Below are 18454 nucleotides of genomic sequence, written 5' to 3'. Positions count from 1 at the left end.
CAAGACCTCATCTCAAGGAATCAAAAAAAGTGATACTGGGTGGTGGTGGCGCACGCCTTTAATCCCAGCACTTGGGAAGCAGAGGCAGATGGATCTCTGAGTTTGAGGCTAGCCTGGTCTACAGACTGAGTTCCAGGACAGCCAGGGCTAAACAGTGAAACTCTGTCTCAAAAGGAAAGAAAGAAAGAAAGAAAGAAAGAAAGAAAGAAAGAAAGAAAGAAAGAAAGAAAGAAAGAAAGAAAGAAAGAAAGAAAGAAAGAAAGAAAGAGAGAGAAGAGAGAAAGAAAGAAAGAGAGAAAGAGAAAGAAAGAAAGAGAGAAAGAGAGAGAAAGAAAGAAAGAGAGAGAAAGAAAGAAAGAAAGGAAGAAAGAAAGAGAGAAAGAAAGAAAGAGAGAGAAGAGAGAAAGAGAGAAAGAGAGAGAAAGAAAGAAAGAAAGAAAGAGAAAGAAAAAGAAAGAAAGAAAGAAAGAAAGAAAGAAAGAAAGAAAGAAAGAAAGAGACTTATTTATGGGGCTGGAGAGATGGCTCAGCAGGTAAGAGCACTGACTGCTCTTCCAAAGATCCTGAGTTCAAATCCCAGCACCCACATGGTGGCTCAACCATCCGTAAAGAAATCTGATGCCCTTTTCTGGTGTTTCTGAAGACAGCTCCAGTGTACTTAACATATAATAATAAATATATCTTTAAAAAATAGAAAGAAAAGATTTGGGCTGGTGAGATGGCTCAGCATTTAAGAGAACTGACTACTCTTTCGAAGGTCCTGAGTTCAAATCCCAGCAACCACATGGTGTCTCACAACCATTCGTAATGAGATCCTACACCCTCTTCTGGTGTGTCTGAAGACAGCTAAAGTGTACTTACATATAAATAATTTAAAAAAAAAAACTTAAAAGAAAAAAGAAGAACTGAAGGACAGAGCCTGGCAGTGGTGACGCACTCCTTTAATCCCAGCACTTGGGAGGCAGAGGCAGGTGGATTTCTGAGTTCGAGGCCAGCCTGGTCTACTGAGTGAGTTCCCGGACAGCCAGGGCTACACAGAGAAATCCTGTCTCGAAAAATAAAATAAGAGAGAGAGAGAGAGAGAGAGAGAGAGAGAGAGAGAGAGAGAAAGGAAAGAAAGAAAGAAAGAAAGAAGGAAGGAAGGAAGGAAGGAAGGAAGGAAGGAAGGAAGAAAGAAAGAAAGAAAGAAAGAAAGAAAGAAAGAAAGAAAGAAAGAAAGAAAGAAAGAAAGAAAGAAAGAAAGAAAGAAAGAAAGAAAGAAAGAAAGAAAATTTTAGTAGAGAAACATTCTTGAGCCGCTAAATAGGCGCTGGTGTTGCGTGGCCGGTTTAGTTGAAAAGTGTGTTCAGAAAAGGGAAGGGCATCTTTCTTTAGCGCTAACGGGGTTGAGCTGAATTGGGAGCATCTCTGATGCAGTCGGAATTCACTGGCCTCGGCGTTAGGCGCCACGGCGCTGGAATCCAGCGGAGCAGCAGCGACCATAGAGAGCGCGCGACTGGAGCGAGGGGCCGGATGCGGTCACCATAGAGACGGGAGACTGACAGGCAGCGGAAGAGGAAGCCGAGGGCTGGGTTGTGAGGTGGCAGCGGCTGCAAAGCGGAGCTCCTCGGCCCGCAACAGGGTGGGCTAACCCGCGAGGCGGCTCCGTCTGCCGTGGGGCTTGGGTGTTCCTGTCCCCCTGACCGGCATGACCTGAGAACCCGCTCGGTCCTGCTCTCCGCCGCCCGAGTTCGCAGTGCAAACCAGCTGGACGCCGGCCTTTTCTGCAGTCGTAGGACGTAGGCGATTAATTTCTGTCTCCAGACGGCCGGCTAGGACTCGCTCTGTGCCTTCTTCTGGGAACTGGCACGGGGCTGTGGTCGCCAAGGGAATAATAAGGCACTGGCTGGCGCAGGCGGTGTCCTGTTGGAAGGTGGTGAGCCTCTGCTGGCCTTCCCAGACCCCCGCGTTTCTCTAACTGCTGCTGTCTCCCGGGTTGCTTTTGCTTTATTTGGCTTTGTTTGCTAACCTCTAGCCACAGCAAGAGTGTCTGTAATTTGTCTCCTGCTGCTCTTAGAAATGTGGGCAGCATAGCTTTGTAGGACGAGTAGGATGGCCAGCAAAATGGCTCCATCAGCCATTGCGCTCCTCCTGAGAGGCCAGCTGTGCTGAGTCACTGTGACTGTTCACCTCAGGTGGGTGGGCAGGTGGGTGGGCACCATGCCTGGCTGGTGATCTTCTCTGACAAGGAGGGGATTTCTAGAGGCTGTGGATTTCTTCGACACTCAGGAGCAGGGCGGAAGGAGGCGCTGACCCCTTCTCTAGTGCAGCAGCAGCAGGTCAGCAGCCCCTTCTGGTGCCTGAGGAGACAGTGGGCCAGGATATCTGCAGGATAGGACAGGCTCTATCCTGTCTGAGGCAGGCCATTTTGGTCAGACTGATCTTTCAAGGGTGCATGCACTTTACCCTAAGCCCTGCGTCATCGGGTGCCGCTGGCCTGGATTAGGCGCATGCTTCAAATGGCTGTAGACCTTTTGGGCTTTGGCTTGGCAGTATTGCACTTTCTTTTCTCTTTTTACTGGACTACAGACTGCAATCCTAGTAGCGGGTGGCATCGTTCACCTAGACGTTAGTATTTTATTGAGGAGTGTATCAGCACCATGGCCACTGAGGACCAGACATAGGGAGTTGGAAGTCTTCGTGGGCATTGCTCCTGTCTCTGTGACTGACCTCATTGACTCCAGATCCTCTGGTTGAAACTGTGGGGCTGCTGCTGGCCTGGGACCCATCAACCTACTAATCCTTGAGCTCGCACCTGGGCGCCCTGTGTCAGGGACCTGCCACCATGCGGCTGAGCTCACTGTTGGCTCTTCTGCGGCCAGTGCTCCCCCTCATCCTAGGACTGTCTCTGGGATGCAGCCTGAGCCTCCTGCGGGTTTCCTGGATCCAGGGTGAGGGAGAAGATCCCTGTGTAGAGGCTGTGGGGAAGCCAGGAGGGCCACAGAATCCAGACTCAAAAAATGGGCTGGAGCCAAGCGATGAAGACTTCAAACCCAGGATTGTCCCCTACTACAGGGATCCTAACAAGCCCTACAAGAAGGTGCTCAGGTGAGGGCGACTGCACAGTCCTCTGACACTGACCCCACTCTCCAGCTGTTTGCGGCTGTGTTTGTGTTGCTACCCAGTGTTAGTTTCCTGGAAGCACCTGTCGTATTTCCTGTCTTGGTTTGCTCCTGTTTCATCCCTCCCGAGTCTGAGAGCGTCTTACCCATTGGTGCTAATGTTGACTGTTCTTGAACAGATCTGTACCTGCACTAACCTGAATAGACCGGAGCAGAGTGTGTCCGCGTAGCCAAGTCCAGCCTTGCCGGCTCAATGGGCACTGTCCCGGCGGGAGCTGGTCATTAGTGAGGAGGGAGGATGTCTCTCCCCTCTCCCAGTCCAGCTCATTTATTCCTAGGGATGTATGTGTAGACAGGCTGGTCCATGCTCGCTGAACGACTCAGGAGCTGACCCCTTATCTTCTGGTCTCTCCATAGGACTCGGTATATACAGACAGAGCTGGGCTCTCGTGAGCGCCTGCTGGTGGCCGTCCTGACTTCTCGGGCCACCCTGTCCACCCTGGCCGTCGCTGTTAACCGTACAGTAGCACATCACTTCCCCCGGTTACTTTACTTCACGGGGCAGCGAGGGGCCCGGGCTCCTGCAGGGATGCAGGTGGTGTCTCATGGAGATGAGCGGCCTGCCTGGCTCATGTCGGAGACTCTGCGCCACCTTCACACACACTTTGGCGCCGACTATGACTGGTTCTTCATCATGCAGGACGACACTTATGTGCAGGCCCCCAGATTGGCAGCCCTTGCTGGTCACCTTAGCATCAACCAGGACCTGTACTTAGGCCATGCAGAGGAGTTCATTGGTACAGGAGAGCAGGCCCGGTACTGCCATGGAGGCTTTGGTTACCTGTTGTCACGGAGTCTCCTATTGCGCTTGCGGCCGCATCTGGATGGCTGCCGAGGGGACATTCTCAGTGCTCGGCCTGATGAGTGGCTTGGCCGCTGTCTCATCGACACTCTGGGCATCGGCTGTGTCTCCCAGCACCAGGTGACAGCCCCTTCAAGGCAGTCCCAGTTTCCCAGAGGTTGTCAGTGGCTGAATGATTGCTGTCAAACTGAATCTCCAGATTGCCCCTCCTTTTGTCCTTCCCAGATGCCAGCTTGCCCCTTCTGGTCTCCCTTGCTCACCTTACAGCCCTGGGGCCATCAGAAGTGCGTATTTTTAGGGACCCCTGAACAAGCCAGGAAGTGATGCCTGAACTCATCCATCTCCCTGTCTGCTGTCCCCCTCTCACCCCCTTTTCCACACCCAGTGCACATCACAGTGAAGGACAATGTGAAAATGTTCTAGAGTTCCCCACCCCACCCCCCAGGTGGAATCTCAGAGATCCCTCTACTGCCCTCGAGAGTGGCTCTGCTCTACCACAGAAGGCTGAGAACCCCAGGCGCAGGCCGTCTTCCACACCAGCCTGCTGGCGTGTCCTGTGGCTGTATTCTCATTGAGCAGTGGGGCTCTTGGGGAAAGAGGAGGCCCGTAGTTGCCCATTTGCCTTTTTATTTCCAAAATGTGGGCCTTAGAAGTAGGAATGGAGGTTGGGGGCCACTGCTTCTCGGTCCCTTCTGGAGCAGTAGCGGTGACAAGTGTGAGTGCTAAGGAGCCTGAGGCTTTGGGCGTCACAGCTTCTGTGTGCAGCATTGATTGTCTGATTGGTCCCTCTAGGGGCAACAGTATCGCTCCTTCGAACTGGCCAAGAATAGGGACCCCGAGAAGGAGGGGAGCCCTGCTTTCCTGAGCGCCTTCACCGTTCACCCTGTCTCCGAGGGCACCCTCATGTACAGGCTCCACAAACGCTTCAGTGCCCTGGAGCTGGAGCGGGCGTACAGTGAAATAGAACAACTGCAGGTGAGCCAATGCTGCGGACTGTGCCTGAGGGAGCCTGGGGAGCCATCTGAGTGGGGCTGCGTTGGTAGGTAGAGAGAGAGAGAGCCTAACCGTCACGGGGACAAGGGACCCTGGGGTCAGGACACTGCAGAGTAAGCCCCGGACCATCAGATTTGTAGGTAAACTCCCAGACGCTTAAACGCCACATTAGTGCTCTCCCCGAGACAACAAGCCACAGCGCCCTAAGCTTCTAGAATTGTGCTACAGGCCCAAAGGATAGAAGGGAGGGGAAGTCGGTAGTCTGGGGCCAGCAGGGGTGAGTTATAGATCAGATAGATATGTCAGAGGATCAGGAAGAGGATGCCGGCCCTGTGAGCCTGGGAGTGAGTGTGTTGAGCTTCACATTTTGAGATCCACAGAGGCCCCGGCAGCAGCCGTGAGGCAGCATTCCTCCCCTCCCTTAAGAATCATTTCTTTATTTTATGTGTGTGAGTACACTATCTCTCTTCAGACACTCCAGAAGAGGGCATCAGATCCCATGACAGATGGTTGTGAGCCACCATGTGGTTGCTGGGAATTGAACTCAGGACCTCTGGAAGAGCAGCCAGTGCTCTTACCCACTGAGCCATCTCTCTAGCCCCTTTCTGTATTTAGATGAAGACAGGTATGGGTTAGGGACTCTGGGCTCCGCTGATGGCGCTCAGAGCCTGGGCATCTGGAGCCGGGTGGGGTCTTAAAACCAGCACTAACGGTGGTTGCGTTCCCTCCGCCATAGGCTCAGATCCGGAACCTGACGGTGCTGACCCCAGAGGGGGCGGCAGGGCTGAGCTGGCCTGTTGGGCTCCCGGCCCCTTTCATCCCACACTCTCGCTTCGAGGTGCTGGGCTGGGACTACTTCACGGAGCAACACACCTTCGCCTGTGCAGATGGGGCTCCCAAATGCCCGCTGCAGGGGGCTAGCCGGGCAGACGTAGGCGATGCGGTGGACACTGCTCTGGAGCAGCTCAACCGGCGCTATCAGCCCCGCCTGCGCTTCCAGAAGCAGCGGCTTCTCAATGGATACAGGCGCTTTGACCCTGCCAGGGGCATGGAGTACACCCTCGACTTGCTGCTGGAAGCTGTGACTCAGCGAGGGCACCGCCGCTCCCTGGCCCGCAGAGTCAGCCTGCTGAGGCCACTGAGCAGAGTGGAAATCCTGCCTATGCCCTATGTCACGGAGGCCACCCGGGTGCAGCTGGTGCTGCCTCTCCTGGTGGCTGAAGCTCCGGCCGCCCTGGCTTTTCTTGAGGCCTTTGCTGCCAGTGTTCTGGAGCCTCGAGAACATGCATTGCTCACCCTGCTGTTGGTCTACGGACCCCGGGAAGGCCGCGGGGCCCCCGACCCATTTCTCGGCGTGAAGGCTGCTGCCGCTGAGTTAGAACGGCGGTACCCTGGGGCGAGGCTGGCCTGGCTAGCTGTGCGAGCAGAGGCCCCTTCCCAGGTGCGACTCATGGATGTCATCTCCAAGAAACACCCCGTGGACACACTCTTCTTCCTTACCACCGTGTGGACAAGACCGGGCTCAGAAGTCCTCAACCGCTGCCGTATGAATGCAATCTCGGGCTGGCAGGCCTTCTTCCCAGTGCACTTTCAGGAGTTCAACCCTGTTCTGTCACCACAGAGATCTCCCCCAGGTGTCCCTGGGGCTGGCCCTGACCCCCCATCCCCTGGTGTGGACCCTTCTCGGGGGGCTCCAGTCGGGGGCAGATTTGACCGGCAGGCATCAGCAGAGGGCTGCTTCTACAATGCCGACTACCTCGCAGCCCGGGCCCGTCTGGCGGGAGAACTGGCAGGCCCGGAAGAGGAGGAAGCCCTGGAGGGGCTGGAGGTGATGGATGTGTTCCTCCGGTTCTCAGGGCTCCACCTCTTTCGAGCCGTAGAGCCAGGGCTGGTGCAGAAGTTCTCCCTGCGGGACTGCAGCCCCCGGCTCAGTGAGGAACTGTACCACCGATGTCGCCTCAGCAATCTGGAGGGGCTGGGAGCCCGTACCCAGCTAGCCATGGCTCTGTTTGAACAGGAGCAGGCCAACAGCACTTAGCTTCTCCACCCCCGTGTCTGCCATAGCCCCAGGAAGGGCAGGGCGAGGTGATGGACAGATGGAGGGCTTGTCACTGTATTTTTTTAAAAATAAGAAATGTTATTAAAAGTATCTTCTACCAAACTGTTTTTAGGTCTAGGGAGAAGGGTAAGATGAAGAATCTGTGGGAGGGCTGTGGAGAGGTTGTCTACCGGGTTCCAGCGCCTTCCCCTTCTCTTCCTCCCTCCCATCCCTGTCCACAACGACACAAGGCTGCAGTCTGATGAGTGACCTTTAATCCAGCCCTCCCCACCCTCAGCACAGTGCGGGAGAGGGAGTGCAGCGCCCAGGGCATGTGCTGGGCGGCGGCTGGTCCACAGGCTGCTGGTCCAAGGGCTCCTAGGTGTTGCGCACGACCAGCGACTGCTCCAGCTCCTGCCTCCGCTGCTGGATCTTTAGAGGAAGTGTGAGCAGGGCAGGGTTACAGTGGTCCTGGTGAGTGACCAGGGCTACACCCTCCTGCCACCCGTCCCCGGGAGCGTCTGGGAGCCAGGAGACCACTGCATGGGGACGTGGGCCGGTGGACAGGTATTGGGCACAGGCAGAAAGGCTGGTGCCAGGTGAGCGAGCGGCAAGGCTTGTAGGGCTGGAGGGGAGGAAGGCCCATGCTCCAGGCCCGCATTACCTTACAGTAGAAGTAGCGGCTGACGGCTTCCTGGGACCAGGGCTGGTGGTAGAACTCAGCCCTGCGTTCTTCTTCAGGGTTACCGGCCACATCTGTCATCACCTGGGAGGGAGCACGGGGCCTGTGGTGAGTTCCGAGCACCTCACACCCGCCCGAGTTGCATGCCCACCTTTCCCTCCCCGTGTGTCTTCACACCCGTGCTCCCTGAACCCGGCCGGTCTTCACCTTGAGATCACGGCTCTGGGAGCGGAGTAGGTCTTGGACGTAGCCTTTGGGGTCTCTGGAGAAACTTAGCATGAAGTCCCTCTGGATCTTGAGCTGGTTTATGGACTCAATTGTCTCATGGATCTACAGGTACAAAGACAATGGTTTCCACCTGGCCTGTGACGTGGGCGAGGAATGCAAGAGGAAGAGGGGGGCGGGCCGGGAGGCTTGCTTCTCCTGTGAAGCAGAGTTCCCCAGAGCTCTTGCTTCCTCTGAGTTCTGTGAGGGGCGTGGGGTGGGCAAAGCTGAACTTGAATGAAGTCAGCTTCTCACAGGAGGGAGGGAGGGAGGGTTGTGTGTGCCTGTGTCCGCCCATGCTGTGGTCTGAGTGCTTTGTCCTCTCTCTTGGTTTAATGTCCACTCCAGCTCTGAGCTCAGGCCGCACCTTACTGTCCAGGGCACTGATCTCCTGCTGGTTGGCCGTGGACAGGAGGAAGCTGCTCATCTGCCCCTTCAGCGGTTCCTCTACCTCCACGTCAATGTCATAGCACGCTGTCTTCTTCTGGTCTGATGGGTCCACACTGCCAGAGAAGTCCAGCTTCTGATGTCCACGGTACACCATGGAAGCCCAGGGCTAGGGCTGGGGTGGGTACAGGAGGAGGGCAGAGAAAGCAGGGAGGGGAGCAGGGAGCCAAGCTCCGAGTCTGTGGGAAGGCTGGGCCACCTCACCTGATGACATGGTTGATCACAATTGGGTCAGGGGGCAGCAGCAGGGCTGTGAGGCGCTGGGGAATCTCAGAAAACTTCAGGCGGGGACAGTCAAAAATCTGAAGCAGGATAGTTGAGAGGGAGATGACTTGTGTGTGTGTGTGTGTGTGTGTGTGTATGTGTGTATGTGTGTGTGTGTGTGTGTTGGAAGAGACAGTAGCTAATAACAATCCTTCCATTCTGGAAAGACCGCAAGAAGCTGAGGGCAAGTGAGACCCTGGGTGCCGATGGCAGTGAGCCAGGCTGGAGGTAGAGAAGCAGGCATGGCTAACCGGGAGGCCGGTGTGCGGTCCTAAGTCTGCCGCAGTCAGTGAGCAAGCCCCCTAGCACCTTGGGTCTTAGTGCCTTCACCTCTAGAATGGGGATATTAACAGCCCCACTTCACAGGTTGACATGGGAATTAGGTGAGTCCGTGTACAAGTGTCTGAAGTGGTACATGGTAAATGCTCAATAAATGCCAACTACTCTTTCTCCTCAGATCTATCTACTGTGTTTATTTAAAATCCATTAGTAATACTCTACTTTGGTAGACTTTTGTCAGGTCATTTTTCAACAATTTCATTTTTCCTAGCTTCCAGACACATGTAACGGCACAGCTTCCACTGCTTCTCATTTCAAAGACAGACAAGAGGCAGAAAGAATAGCAAAGTAAGTTACCCCAGGTCTAGATCCAAGACTGGCCGCGCCTCAGAGATCCCAACTCCAAGGACCAAGAAGATGACATCACAGGATGCCCTCCCCGCCCCTCCCCCAGTAGGGTCCCAGATCTGCTTCCCTTGGGGAGCAGCTAAATAGCCTGGGTTAGACCCTGCTCTTGGCTCCAGGGCCATGACCCTGGACATCTCTGGTATTCAGAAACCCAGCAAGAGGAGAGAGCTGCTTTGGGGAGGTGCCTGCCGGGACACTTCCCTGCTCCCCGCCCGGATCCTGGGCTAAGGACATGTTACCTGCTGAAAGTACTTGTCTCCGTTGATGTACTCCTTGTCATGGGAGTCCTGCAGCCTGTTGGTCTTCACGTACTGCCACAGCGCCTGGACAATGGCTGAGCGGCTCTGCGTGTGCAGCCCCAGCAGCCGGGCCAAGCGCGGGTCCAGTTTGAACTGGGGAGGCTAGGAAAAGGTTACCGGGAAAATGAGATGGAGAGAGAATTGGGCTCTGGCGTGGAGGTTGGGCCTTCAGCGGTGTGGCCCTGGAGAAGCTGCGTAGGAGGACAGCGGGGTGTGTGGGCAGCATGCGGCCCCGGTAGCCAACCTGGTAGTCCAGCATCAGGAGCAGCGTGCAGCGCACGCTCAGGTCCCCTGGTCTCTTTACTTGGAACCCATCTGTCTCCTGGGTTGTGGGCGTCCGGTGCCACTGTCCAGGGGGAAGAGCTAGGTTACCCACAGACCCATGTGTAGTGGTAGAGCCCAGGGCTTTAGGATGGTCCTCAATCCAAATCTGCAGCTGCTGCAGGACGCACAGGATGGGTATGATTCCAGGGCGGGGGCAATCTGTCTTACCTCCACAAGATGGTTGTCTGGGCCATAAAGGTCTTTGTCCAACTCAATGACCAAACTCTTGAAGAAGGAAGAAAACTTCCTCTTCTGCTTACTGGGCTGTGGGAAAGTGACAGGGACTGTGGGGGCAGAGCAGGGACCACGGACACAGAATGGGCCACGTTGGCAGCAGGCAAGTAGTATGCTCAGAGGTAGCCCTCTGTGCGCAGACTGTCCCCAAGCCCACCCGCCCCAGCCCCAGCCCCAGCCCCAGCCCGGGCCGACTCCCAATCCCCAGTGCAGACATTCAGTTCTATCCTTGTCCCGTCCTGTCCTGTACCCACCCCAGGACACCTGGAGAGACCTGGGCCAGAACATACATCATCCAGGAGCTTTCCCTCTACCCGCAGCTCCCAGGAGGCAATGCTGCCATCGGAGTCTTCGGCATCGGGCTTCGCAGGGTTGAAAGTATTGGAGATATAAAGGCGCAGCTTTCTCTTTTGCTGTAGAAATAAAGTGTCTTACAGAAAGAGTGCTGTGTGCCCCGCCCCGGGGCTCCCTGCTGCCTCCCACTGGACAGGGCACTCGGAGCCCTCTTCCGACTCCCACACTGAGGCACCTTCATGGGCCTCTTCAGGGCCTCCTGGATGTCCACCCGCTTTCGCATGATGGTTTGATCCAGTTTCCTCTCGAATGCTAGGAGGTCCATGTAGGCCTGGGACTCGGGGACCAGCTCCCGAATCTGGAGGAGGAGCACAGTGGAGGCAGGGCTCAGACCATCTTGCAATGCAGACCGTTTGTCTGTTGTGTGACACGGGACACAAAGGACACGTAGGGAGCTGTCCGATTGATTTCAGGCTGGGGAATCCCAAGAGTGAAGATTGGACTTGTCCTCAGGACTCTCTATTACAGCCTCATTGTGTGCGGATAAAAATTGCTTCTCCCTCCAGGAAAACCCATGCATCTCATCACTGGGGAGCAGCAGCCACCGGCAGCCCAGCAGGTGCAAGTGCCTGGCCTCATCCTGTCACCCCCTGCTCAGACACCCTGGGTCCCTGAAACGTGCTAAGGGATTCTGGGTACCCCAGATAGTTGGGAGGTAGCGTAGGCTGCCTCAGGAGCTCCACACCTGCTGTCCCTTGCTCATGTCCAGTTTCTCCTGCTACTGTCTGCTCCCCCACCCAGCAGTTTCCGGCCCCTTCTTTGTCCTTTATGCCTTTGGACCACTGGCATCCCGCCCCCTTCACCTCAGGCCCTATGTTCTGCCCCTCCTCCCTCGTGGCTCTCCAGCTCCCTCCCTCAGCCAGCCCCGCCCTCTCAGGAAGGGAGCCTCACTTCCTAATGAGCTTTTAAAACAAAAAGTGAAAGTGGCTCTGAGGCTGAGCCCAAAGCTTTGCTCCTGAGGGAGGAGGGGACGATGGAGGAGCAGAGGGTGGGGGCTGGCTGGGGGCTGCTGTGAAAGGCACTCACCCTTTGAGGGAGGATTTTGTCAGCCATCTTCCTCCTCTTGGCACTGTACATTTTTAAAAGAAAAAACCAGGTTACCATGGCGACAGATCTGGGAGTAACGAGGCCACCTGCTAAATTATCCCGACATCTCCGCCCGCTGGCTGGGGTTCCCACAGCCTGCTTGTCTGCCTGTCTCAGGGCTACAGTAGCGATGTGGAGCTGGTACCTCCCTTGGAAAGCAGGTCCTTTCTCTGGCCTGGTACCCCCTACCCCCCCCCCCCATACCTCACCACATCCTCAGAGCCAGAGAAATTCAGACCTAGGAGGAACTAGTGAAAGAGAAGATGCTGCCAAAAGATGGGGACTGCAGACGTGTTTGCAAAAAGCCTGGAGGAGAGAGGAGATCGCTTCTGAGGAGCCCCTCCTGTCCAAGGGAGCCTGAGCTCCAGGGAGGGAAGAGCTGACTCTTCCACCCGCTTCCCGGAGCGCCTGGGCCGCCATAGTGTGACATGGTGGACACTGGCACTGCTGCGGCTCTGGGCTTGCAAAGGGCAGGAGATGCCTGTGGTCTTGGACCGTCTGCCAACCAAGGGACACACCACAGCCACAAGGACCCTGGAAGTGTGCAGGAGTGTTCTATGTGAGTGTGACTTAGCACTGGGACCAAAGTGGCTGAACCTAGGGTAGATAGCACCTGGTATTGGATGTTTCTCAGTTTCAAAAGCAAGGCAGAAAACCCCTGGCTGGCCAAGAGAGAACACACTGCCTAGAAGATAGCTCTACACTGCCCCCAAGTGGCGTTCTCACTCGCTGCCCCCTCTCTATCCAGAAATCCATTCTATGCCCAGGCAAGAACTCATTAAAGAAAAAACCCAACCCATTCTTAGGCTGGATAAGCCCCTCATGAAAGGATTGATTTATTTCAAATAAGTTGTACACAAAAAAGTCTTAACTTACACATAAAAAATCAAAGAATTACTTGTTATACAAGATAATGATTCACTTTGTAAAAGAATTTATGGGATGCTTATGATTTTCCTTGATGTGTAAAAACTATTTAATAATGAAGTAGAATTGATATTACACCTTGTATAAGAACCCATCTGTTGTGCAAAAGGAAACATGTGTGTTTGGCTAAATACCGATGCCCATAGGGGCATTACTCTTGCCAAGAGCCAGCAGCGACCATGGGAGTGCCACCAACTTCTCAAACAAGGAAATAAGCTGGTCTGGTGGCTGGGGGGTCAGAACTGCTCCCTTAGAGGGGTTATAACGCCTCCTCATGCCCACTGCCAAGGATAAGGACTGCAGAAATCTAGAGGGGCTCTGACGCAGCCCCGGACTCAGGACTGGTCCGGAGGTACCAGAGGACTACATTATAGAAAACACACAGCTAAAACTAAACCTTGGGCTATTGCCAGCCCTGCCTCTCCCCAAAGACTGAAGCATCTCCCAGAACTTGGGGTAAAGGATGGGAGAAAGGATTTAGCATGTGACAAGCAGAAGAATGAAGGGCGCATGCAGCGAAGGGACACTGGCAGCCGACTATCGCAGCCTGTCTTCACTGTGGGCACACAAAAGAACCAGACCAGTGCCCCCAAGCCCTCCCCAGAGAACAGCCAAGCTAGAATGACTTGGTCGCTGCTAACATCCTTCCTTAGCTTCCCAGCTCCACCACTACCCACCTGGTCCCCGAGGCTTCTGCCTGCCCGCCCCTGCCCGCCCTTTCACGCGGGGGGGGGGTATTGGGGGGCACTCACCTGCGGCTCCGCGCTGGGGCGGTGGGCACGGGCTGGCCCTGGCCCTGTGCCTGGCTCTGCCCGGGCGGGGGCGCTGCTCGCTTGCGGGCGGGCTCCATGCCCGCGGGGGCCAGGCCGGGTCGTACCGCGGGGCTGCCCATGTACGGGGAGCCCGGGGGGCCCATGGGCGCCCCCTGGTGGGGCATTCGGGCTCCAGACGGCATCCCGGGGCGCTGGGGGGGTGGGGCGGGAGGTGAAGCAGAAACCGACGCCGGTAGGTCAGATTCGGTGCCGACCCCCAGGCCAGCGCGCCTGCTCTCCCGCCCCTCTCCAAGACCCTGGGCTGGTAACCCTGCGCTGAGCGATGAGTGGGAGTGATTGGTGGGAGGGGCGGGGGCGCGGGAATCTGCGCGGCTCTGGAGGAGGGGGCTCGGCGTCTCCTTGCATGAAGCTAACTGAAGCCAGGCAATTGCCCAGAGCATAGCCGAGTCTCAGAGCCGTGGAAGGTACCCCAAAATGAATATTAATGGCGCCTTTCAACCTTTCAAAGGATGTTCATATCCACACGCTTCTCCGCAAGCCAGTCAGAGCAGGTCTTTTCATCCCCACTTGACAGATGGGGCAACTGGGGCTCAAAGAAAAAAGCGACCTCGCCAAGGTCACCCTGCTCTTCCCGGCAAAGGCAGCACCTGGCCGGGCCCCGCTCGCCACTTGGCTGCGGTGAGGGGCTGATCTCCTGCCCTCATTTCTCATTCCCCGATTTCCACACCCCACTTCTGGGGCTGATGGAAAGGGATTTCAGAGCCCCCGGTTTTGGCACCTCAATCTCGAACATAACTGGTACAGCTAACTCCAGGTCTCCACACCCACTGAATTAGCCTGCCTCTTTAATTTCATTTCTCCCAAGGTGATACAAGAGGCTGGGTAAGGGCACCTGAGGGTCTGGTGCCATCAGACCCTGCCAGGTCTTTCTGAGTGGCAAGTGGGGAGCTGGTCTAGAAGTGAGTGCAGGGATGGTGAAGGAAGCATCATCCAGAAGCATCCATTTCCCCTCCTCTCTGCCCACACCAGACACAGCCCACTCCCTGCCTGGGCCCAGGAAGGGTAGAAATTGGAGGGAAATGATGCAGGTTAATCTTCCCTGGCCACCACCTCTGGGCAGTCAATCAGAACACATGAGGTGCCAATGCTAAGAGGGGTGTCTCAGATTCCACTCACCCAAGTCCAGGAAGGGGGCTGCGGGTCAGGGACTAGTGAGGAGAAAGGACGAGTTCAGAAGACCAGGAAGGGTATTGGGAGAGAGGGTTGAAAACCCTGCTATTTAAACACCCATCTCAGGCTAGGGATGTAGCTTGGTACAGGATTTGTGTGATACATGTGGTGCCCTGGGTTCTATCCCCAGCGTCAAATAAACTGCACGCGATAGCACACACGTGTAATATCAATCTTGAGGTGGAGGAAGAAAACCAAGGCCATCCTCTGATACAGAGTGGATTTGAGGCTAGCCTGGGCTATAGGAGACCAAGCGCACACACGTGCACGCACAGACACACGTGCACACACCCACCCTTCTCATCTTGCCCCCAGGACTAAGAAGCCCTCACTCAAGCCCGCGGGCTTCCTTTTTCCTCTGACACTTCTTACTCCAGAGGTCTCCACCCACAGCCAGCAGCTGTCTCTGCCCATCTCTTCCACAGTGAAACTGGCCTGTCCCTGAATTTGCCTCCCTCATGCCACCTGACTGTGTCACTCAGGGCACCAATGCCACCAGGGTGGACGCTCAGGCCTGGTTCTCCATCACTACAGAGGGGACTCTAATCATCCAAGAACTGAGCCACCAAGCTCGCCATATGCGACTCCATATGCAGAGCCTCCCTCGTCACGTCACGGGATGGAACTCTGTAAAGCAACTACTCTCAAGCAGCTAGGTTAGGACTGGTAACGCCACTAACCCACAGAGATCTCTATGGCTAGAGAACAGGCGGCCACAGAGAAGCCCTCTTCCCTATCAGCCACCTTTGATGACTCTCCTGGTCATCAAGGCCACGGACACTGTCTGCTCTAATGAGAAGGCCCTGAGAAGACGGCTTCTAGGGGCCCCCAGGGACCTGCATCAGAACCGGCCTCACAGAGGTCAGATTCTGGGGCCTCTTGCCTCTCTCACTGAAAAGGTGCTTCCTGGGGTCACAACCAAATTTGGCCATAGTAAATCTGACTGATTCTTCCCTCCAAGGGAAGGACTCCTTCCCAGGCTTGGAACTCCTCACAGGCAGGCTCTCCACTAACTGAATTCAGGTGTCCACCTCATTAGGTTCCTGGGGTACCCTCAGACTCCTCACATGTCTTCATGAGTGTGTGTGTGTGTGTGTGTGTGTGTGTGTTAGAAAGGTATAGTGATAGTGCTATCCCTTTGGTCTCTAGGCCTCATGTCCCCAACTCCACCCCTCTGTCACACCTTTGAGGTGCTAAGGTCATCAACTTGTGGTGGCTGAGCCTGCCAAGGAGATCCTCTGACTGCTTAACTTGGGGTCTCTCAAGTAGACCTCTCTCAGCTCTGACAGCAGGGCCAAGTCTTCAAGGCCCTCCTGCTAGGATGCAGAGGTTTCTCAGCCAGAGAGCTTTTACTCTTAGGTCACCTGCTCCTACTTCCTCAGACCTAGTCCCAGTGACCCTGTCCCAAAGGATGAACAGGGACAACAGGCAGCCCAGCCCTAGCGGTGTGTTCGAGTCACCACCCCACCCCCACCCCCAGGGCAGGGGTAACACCTGAACCCACCAGTAAAAGAATGTGAGACGTGTCAGTTACAGAGGAGACCCCCCTCTGGGGGGAGGCACGGTGCCCACATCCCACCCCTTGCCCCTGAGAAGAACCCAAGCCGACGCCTCTCTTCCCGGCCGCCGCGCGCCCATCCCCAGCCGACCGCTTGGCGACGTGTTCGGATGCCAGGGCGCCGGCAAGGTCCCAGGGTTGGGCCATGACCGTGCGCCCCCCAACCAAGGGGGTGGGAGAGCGGGAGCGCGCCGGCGGCCCCTCCCGATCATCCCTCCATTCAGCCCGAGCCAGCTCGCTCACCCTCCCCCGCTAACTTTCCCCCACTCACCACCCCATGGACCAGAAACTCAAAAAGTTTGCTTTTCGTGGCTTTGCGCGCCCCTCCGGCAACTTCGTCCGCGGCCATCGGGGTGGGCTCAGCGGCTCCTCTCACTCTCTCTCTCTCTTCCTCTTTCTTTCCCTTTTCTGCCTTTTTTTTCCTCCAACTCTCCCCTCTGAGTCCTGCTGGGCTCTCTCACACTTCTACTCGAGCGGAGTGGGGAGGGGGCCCCTTCAGGGCTGCCCTGACGGCCCACGGCCCACGCCGCCGCCGCCCGCCCGCCGCCGCCGCCGCCGCCGCCGCGGCTGCCGCATTCCTGCACTGATAAGACAGAAATAGTCCGGCGGCCCGGGGTCTGCGTGCGACGCGCCGGGCTCAGAGCGGCCCTCCCGTGCACTCCGCGTGCTCCAAGCGGCGCACACAAGCGGCGAGCGGAGCGGATCTGCCCGGAGGCTGCGCGATGGGCAGCAGCGCTGCGCCCAGGCCGCCCGGGGCCCATCGGTGGCGGCCCGGGGAGGGAACGAACGCCACGGGAGGCGACAAGGGGCTTGCCAGCCACTCTGCCCTCGCCACAAATAGTTTCTCGGTTAGGGAGTTCACCGACATGGCCAGGCAGGGAACAGGCAGTCCCAACTTTTCCCCCCCAAGTGGCTCCTGCCGCATTTCTGAGGCCCTTTCCCCAGGGAGCAGGCAGGCCAAGTAGGGAAACATTTGCTGCAAGGAATCTGGGGGGAGCCCGAGCCCGGAGCAGGCCTTGCTCCGGTCCCAGGGCCAGGCGCGGTGGGTGTGCCGGGCTGGGCGGGCTCCCGGGCGCCCGCAGATGTGTGTGCCCTTGTCTCGCACACCGAGTGTCTGCACCCTTTTGTGGCGCGGCGCACAGACTGTGGGTGTGGATGTTTATGTGCGCGCACTGACAAACGCCCCGTCTGTGTGCTTCCCTCCACGAGAGCCGCCGAGCCTGCGCGCGTGCGTGCGGGGCAGGACACGGCCTGTGTCTTTCAGCTCTGTGGGAGTCTATTTCTGGGCTTGGGAGTCTTTGTTTGTCTCCGTGTGAGAGAGTGAGGGCCATAGGGGAAGTATTTCCGAAAGGGGGACTTGGACTGGGCTCATGAGAACAGGAGGAGTACGTAGTGAGGAATGGCGTGGATCCAGGGTGGGTCCTTGGGTGGGTAGGAGGAAAGGGTGAGGCACACGAGACTTGATGGCTTTGGCGTGGAGACCCAGAGAGACTGGGGTTGGTGAAGTCCGCCCCAGAACCGAAGAGAAAGCCGGAGTGTGGGGTAGGAAGACGAGGAAACCCCAAAAGGGACAGTGTGGAGAGCCAACCCCGAGACAGTGTGGAGAGCCAACCCCGAGGGGAGGAAGAACAGAAAGGAGGGGGCAGATCCTGAGATCCCGAGGTTGAGCCCAAGCCCCGCCCATGCCACAAGCCCCGCCTGCCCCCACCTTCGGAAGGAGGAGTCTGCGAGCTTTGGGACAACCAAGGGTCACGTTATTTTGTTTTTTGTTTTTTTTTGGGGGGGGGGTTGGGGGGCTAGCTGGGGCTGCTGCTGAGGGAGGGACAATGCCTGAGGAACTTGTGGGAACACATTACAATTTGAGCCCTCAAGACCCGCTGCCCTAGCCCTCAGGTGTCTTCTGGATCAGGATAAGGAGCAGAGGGAAGGCTCTCCTGATCTATTTGACCTGTATCTTAGTTTCCTGCAGGTCCTGTTAGGATGCCTAGCTGTCATTGTCCTTTCAGGTGTCACCGTGAAAGACTAGAGCGACAGTAGTCCAGGGTAGACAGACCCAGCAGCAACAGGCTATAAAGGTGGTGGCTGGAATGCTAACCTGCTTGGGTCCAGCAGCCCACCTCCAACGCGCCCCACCCCACTCATGGCCTAGTTTAAGGCTCTTCAGCCATTTTGCAACGCCTCCCCTTGGCGTTTCTGCCTGTCCCATCCTCTAAGGCCCAGGTCAGACCCTGGTTCCCTGACTTCACTTATGGCAACGTATCTCCGTCTTACCCAAATGTCCCAAACCGTCCATCTTGTCCATGATGGACGGAATGCCTCATGCCTGCCCTT

General features: G+C 56.4%; 2 protein-coding genes and 1 long non-coding RNA gene across 6 annotated transcripts in view; 2 read left to right on the top strand and 1 right to left on the bottom strand.

The window, feature by feature from the left end:
• The first annotated feature begins 1543 nt into the window (after positions 1-1543).
• Positions 1544-7122, top strand: Chpf2 (chondroitin polymerizing factor 2). Its single transcript, XM_052173003.1, has 4 exons — positions 1544-3087; positions 3519-4083; positions 4756-4938; positions 5693-7122. Exons 1-4 carry the CDS (start codon positions 2825-2827, stop codon positions 6992-6994), a joined length of 2313 nt encoding a protein of 770 aa, XP_052028963.1. The 5' UTR covers positions 1544-2824; the 3' UTR covers positions 6995-7122.
• A 132-nt stretch (positions 7123-7254) lies between these two features.
• The window catches only part of Smarcd3 (SWI/SNF related, matrix associated, actin dependent regulator of chromatin, subfamily d, member 3), a 30931-nt gene continuing 19731 nt past the window's right edge, over positions 7255-18454 (bottom strand). The window contains exons 1-13 of one of the 4 annotated variants that reach the window (XM_052173007.1): positions 16395-16675; positions 13315-13526; positions 11576-11618; positions 10725-10847; positions 10486-10608; positions 10130-10225; positions 9882-9983; positions 9578-9739; positions 8592-8689; positions 8308-8443; positions 7884-8006; positions 7659-7760; positions 7255-7426 (exon numbers count right to left, since the gene is read on the bottom strand). In XM_052173007.1, coding sequence (XP_052028967.1) covers positions 7373-7426; positions 7659-7760; positions 7884-8006; positions 8308-8443; positions 8592-8689; positions 9578-9739; positions 9882-9983; positions 10130-10225; positions 10486-10608; positions 10725-10847; positions 11576-11618; positions 13315-13526; positions 16395-16472 — 1452 coding nt within the window. In that variant the 5' untranslated portion in view covers positions 16473-16675 and the 3' untranslated portion in view covers positions 7255-7372. Of the gene's footprint in view, positions 7761-7883; positions 8007-8307; positions 8444-8591; positions 8690-9577; positions 9740-9881; positions 9984-10129; positions 10226-10485; positions 10609-10724; positions 10848-11234; positions 11326-11575; positions 11619-13314; positions 13527-16394; positions 16980-18454 lie in introns of those variants that run through there. The other 3 variants (XM_052173005.1, XM_052173006.1, XM_052173008.1) reach the window with 3 other exon arrangements.
• LOC127678210 (uncharacterized) lies at positions 7916-9622 on the top strand. Its single transcript, XR_007976540.1, has 3 exons — positions 7916-8012; positions 8289-8475; positions 9202-9622. It is a non-coding gene; the product is annotated as an uncharacterized LOC127678210 (long non-coding RNA).

This window comes from Apodemus sylvaticus, chromosome 2, assembly GCF_947179515.1.
Source record: "Apodemus sylvaticus chromosome 2, mApoSyl1.1, whole genome shotgun sequence".
Taxonomy (NCBI): domain Eukaryota; kingdom Metazoa; phylum Chordata; class Mammalia; order Rodentia; family Muridae; genus Apodemus; species Apodemus sylvaticus.
The sequence above is the reverse complement of the archived record's forward strand: the minus strand, read 5'-3'. Positions and strand labels throughout refer to the sequence as shown.

Excerpts from the sequence above, each read along its gene's own strand:
- Chpf2 (XM_052173003.1), top strand. The coding sequence starts at position 2,825 with ATGCGGCTGAGCTCACTGTTGGCTCTTCTGCGGCCAGTGCTCCCCCTC. Across the intron at positions 4,084-4,755 it reads GCTGTGTCTCCCAGCACCAG|GGGCAACAGTATCGCTCCTT; the intron begins GTGACAGCCCCT and ends TGGTCCCTCTAG. Across the intron at positions 4,939-5,692 it reads GTGAAATAGAACAACTGCAG|GCTCAGATCCGGAACCTGAC; the intron begins GTGAGCCAATGC and ends CCTCCGCCATAG.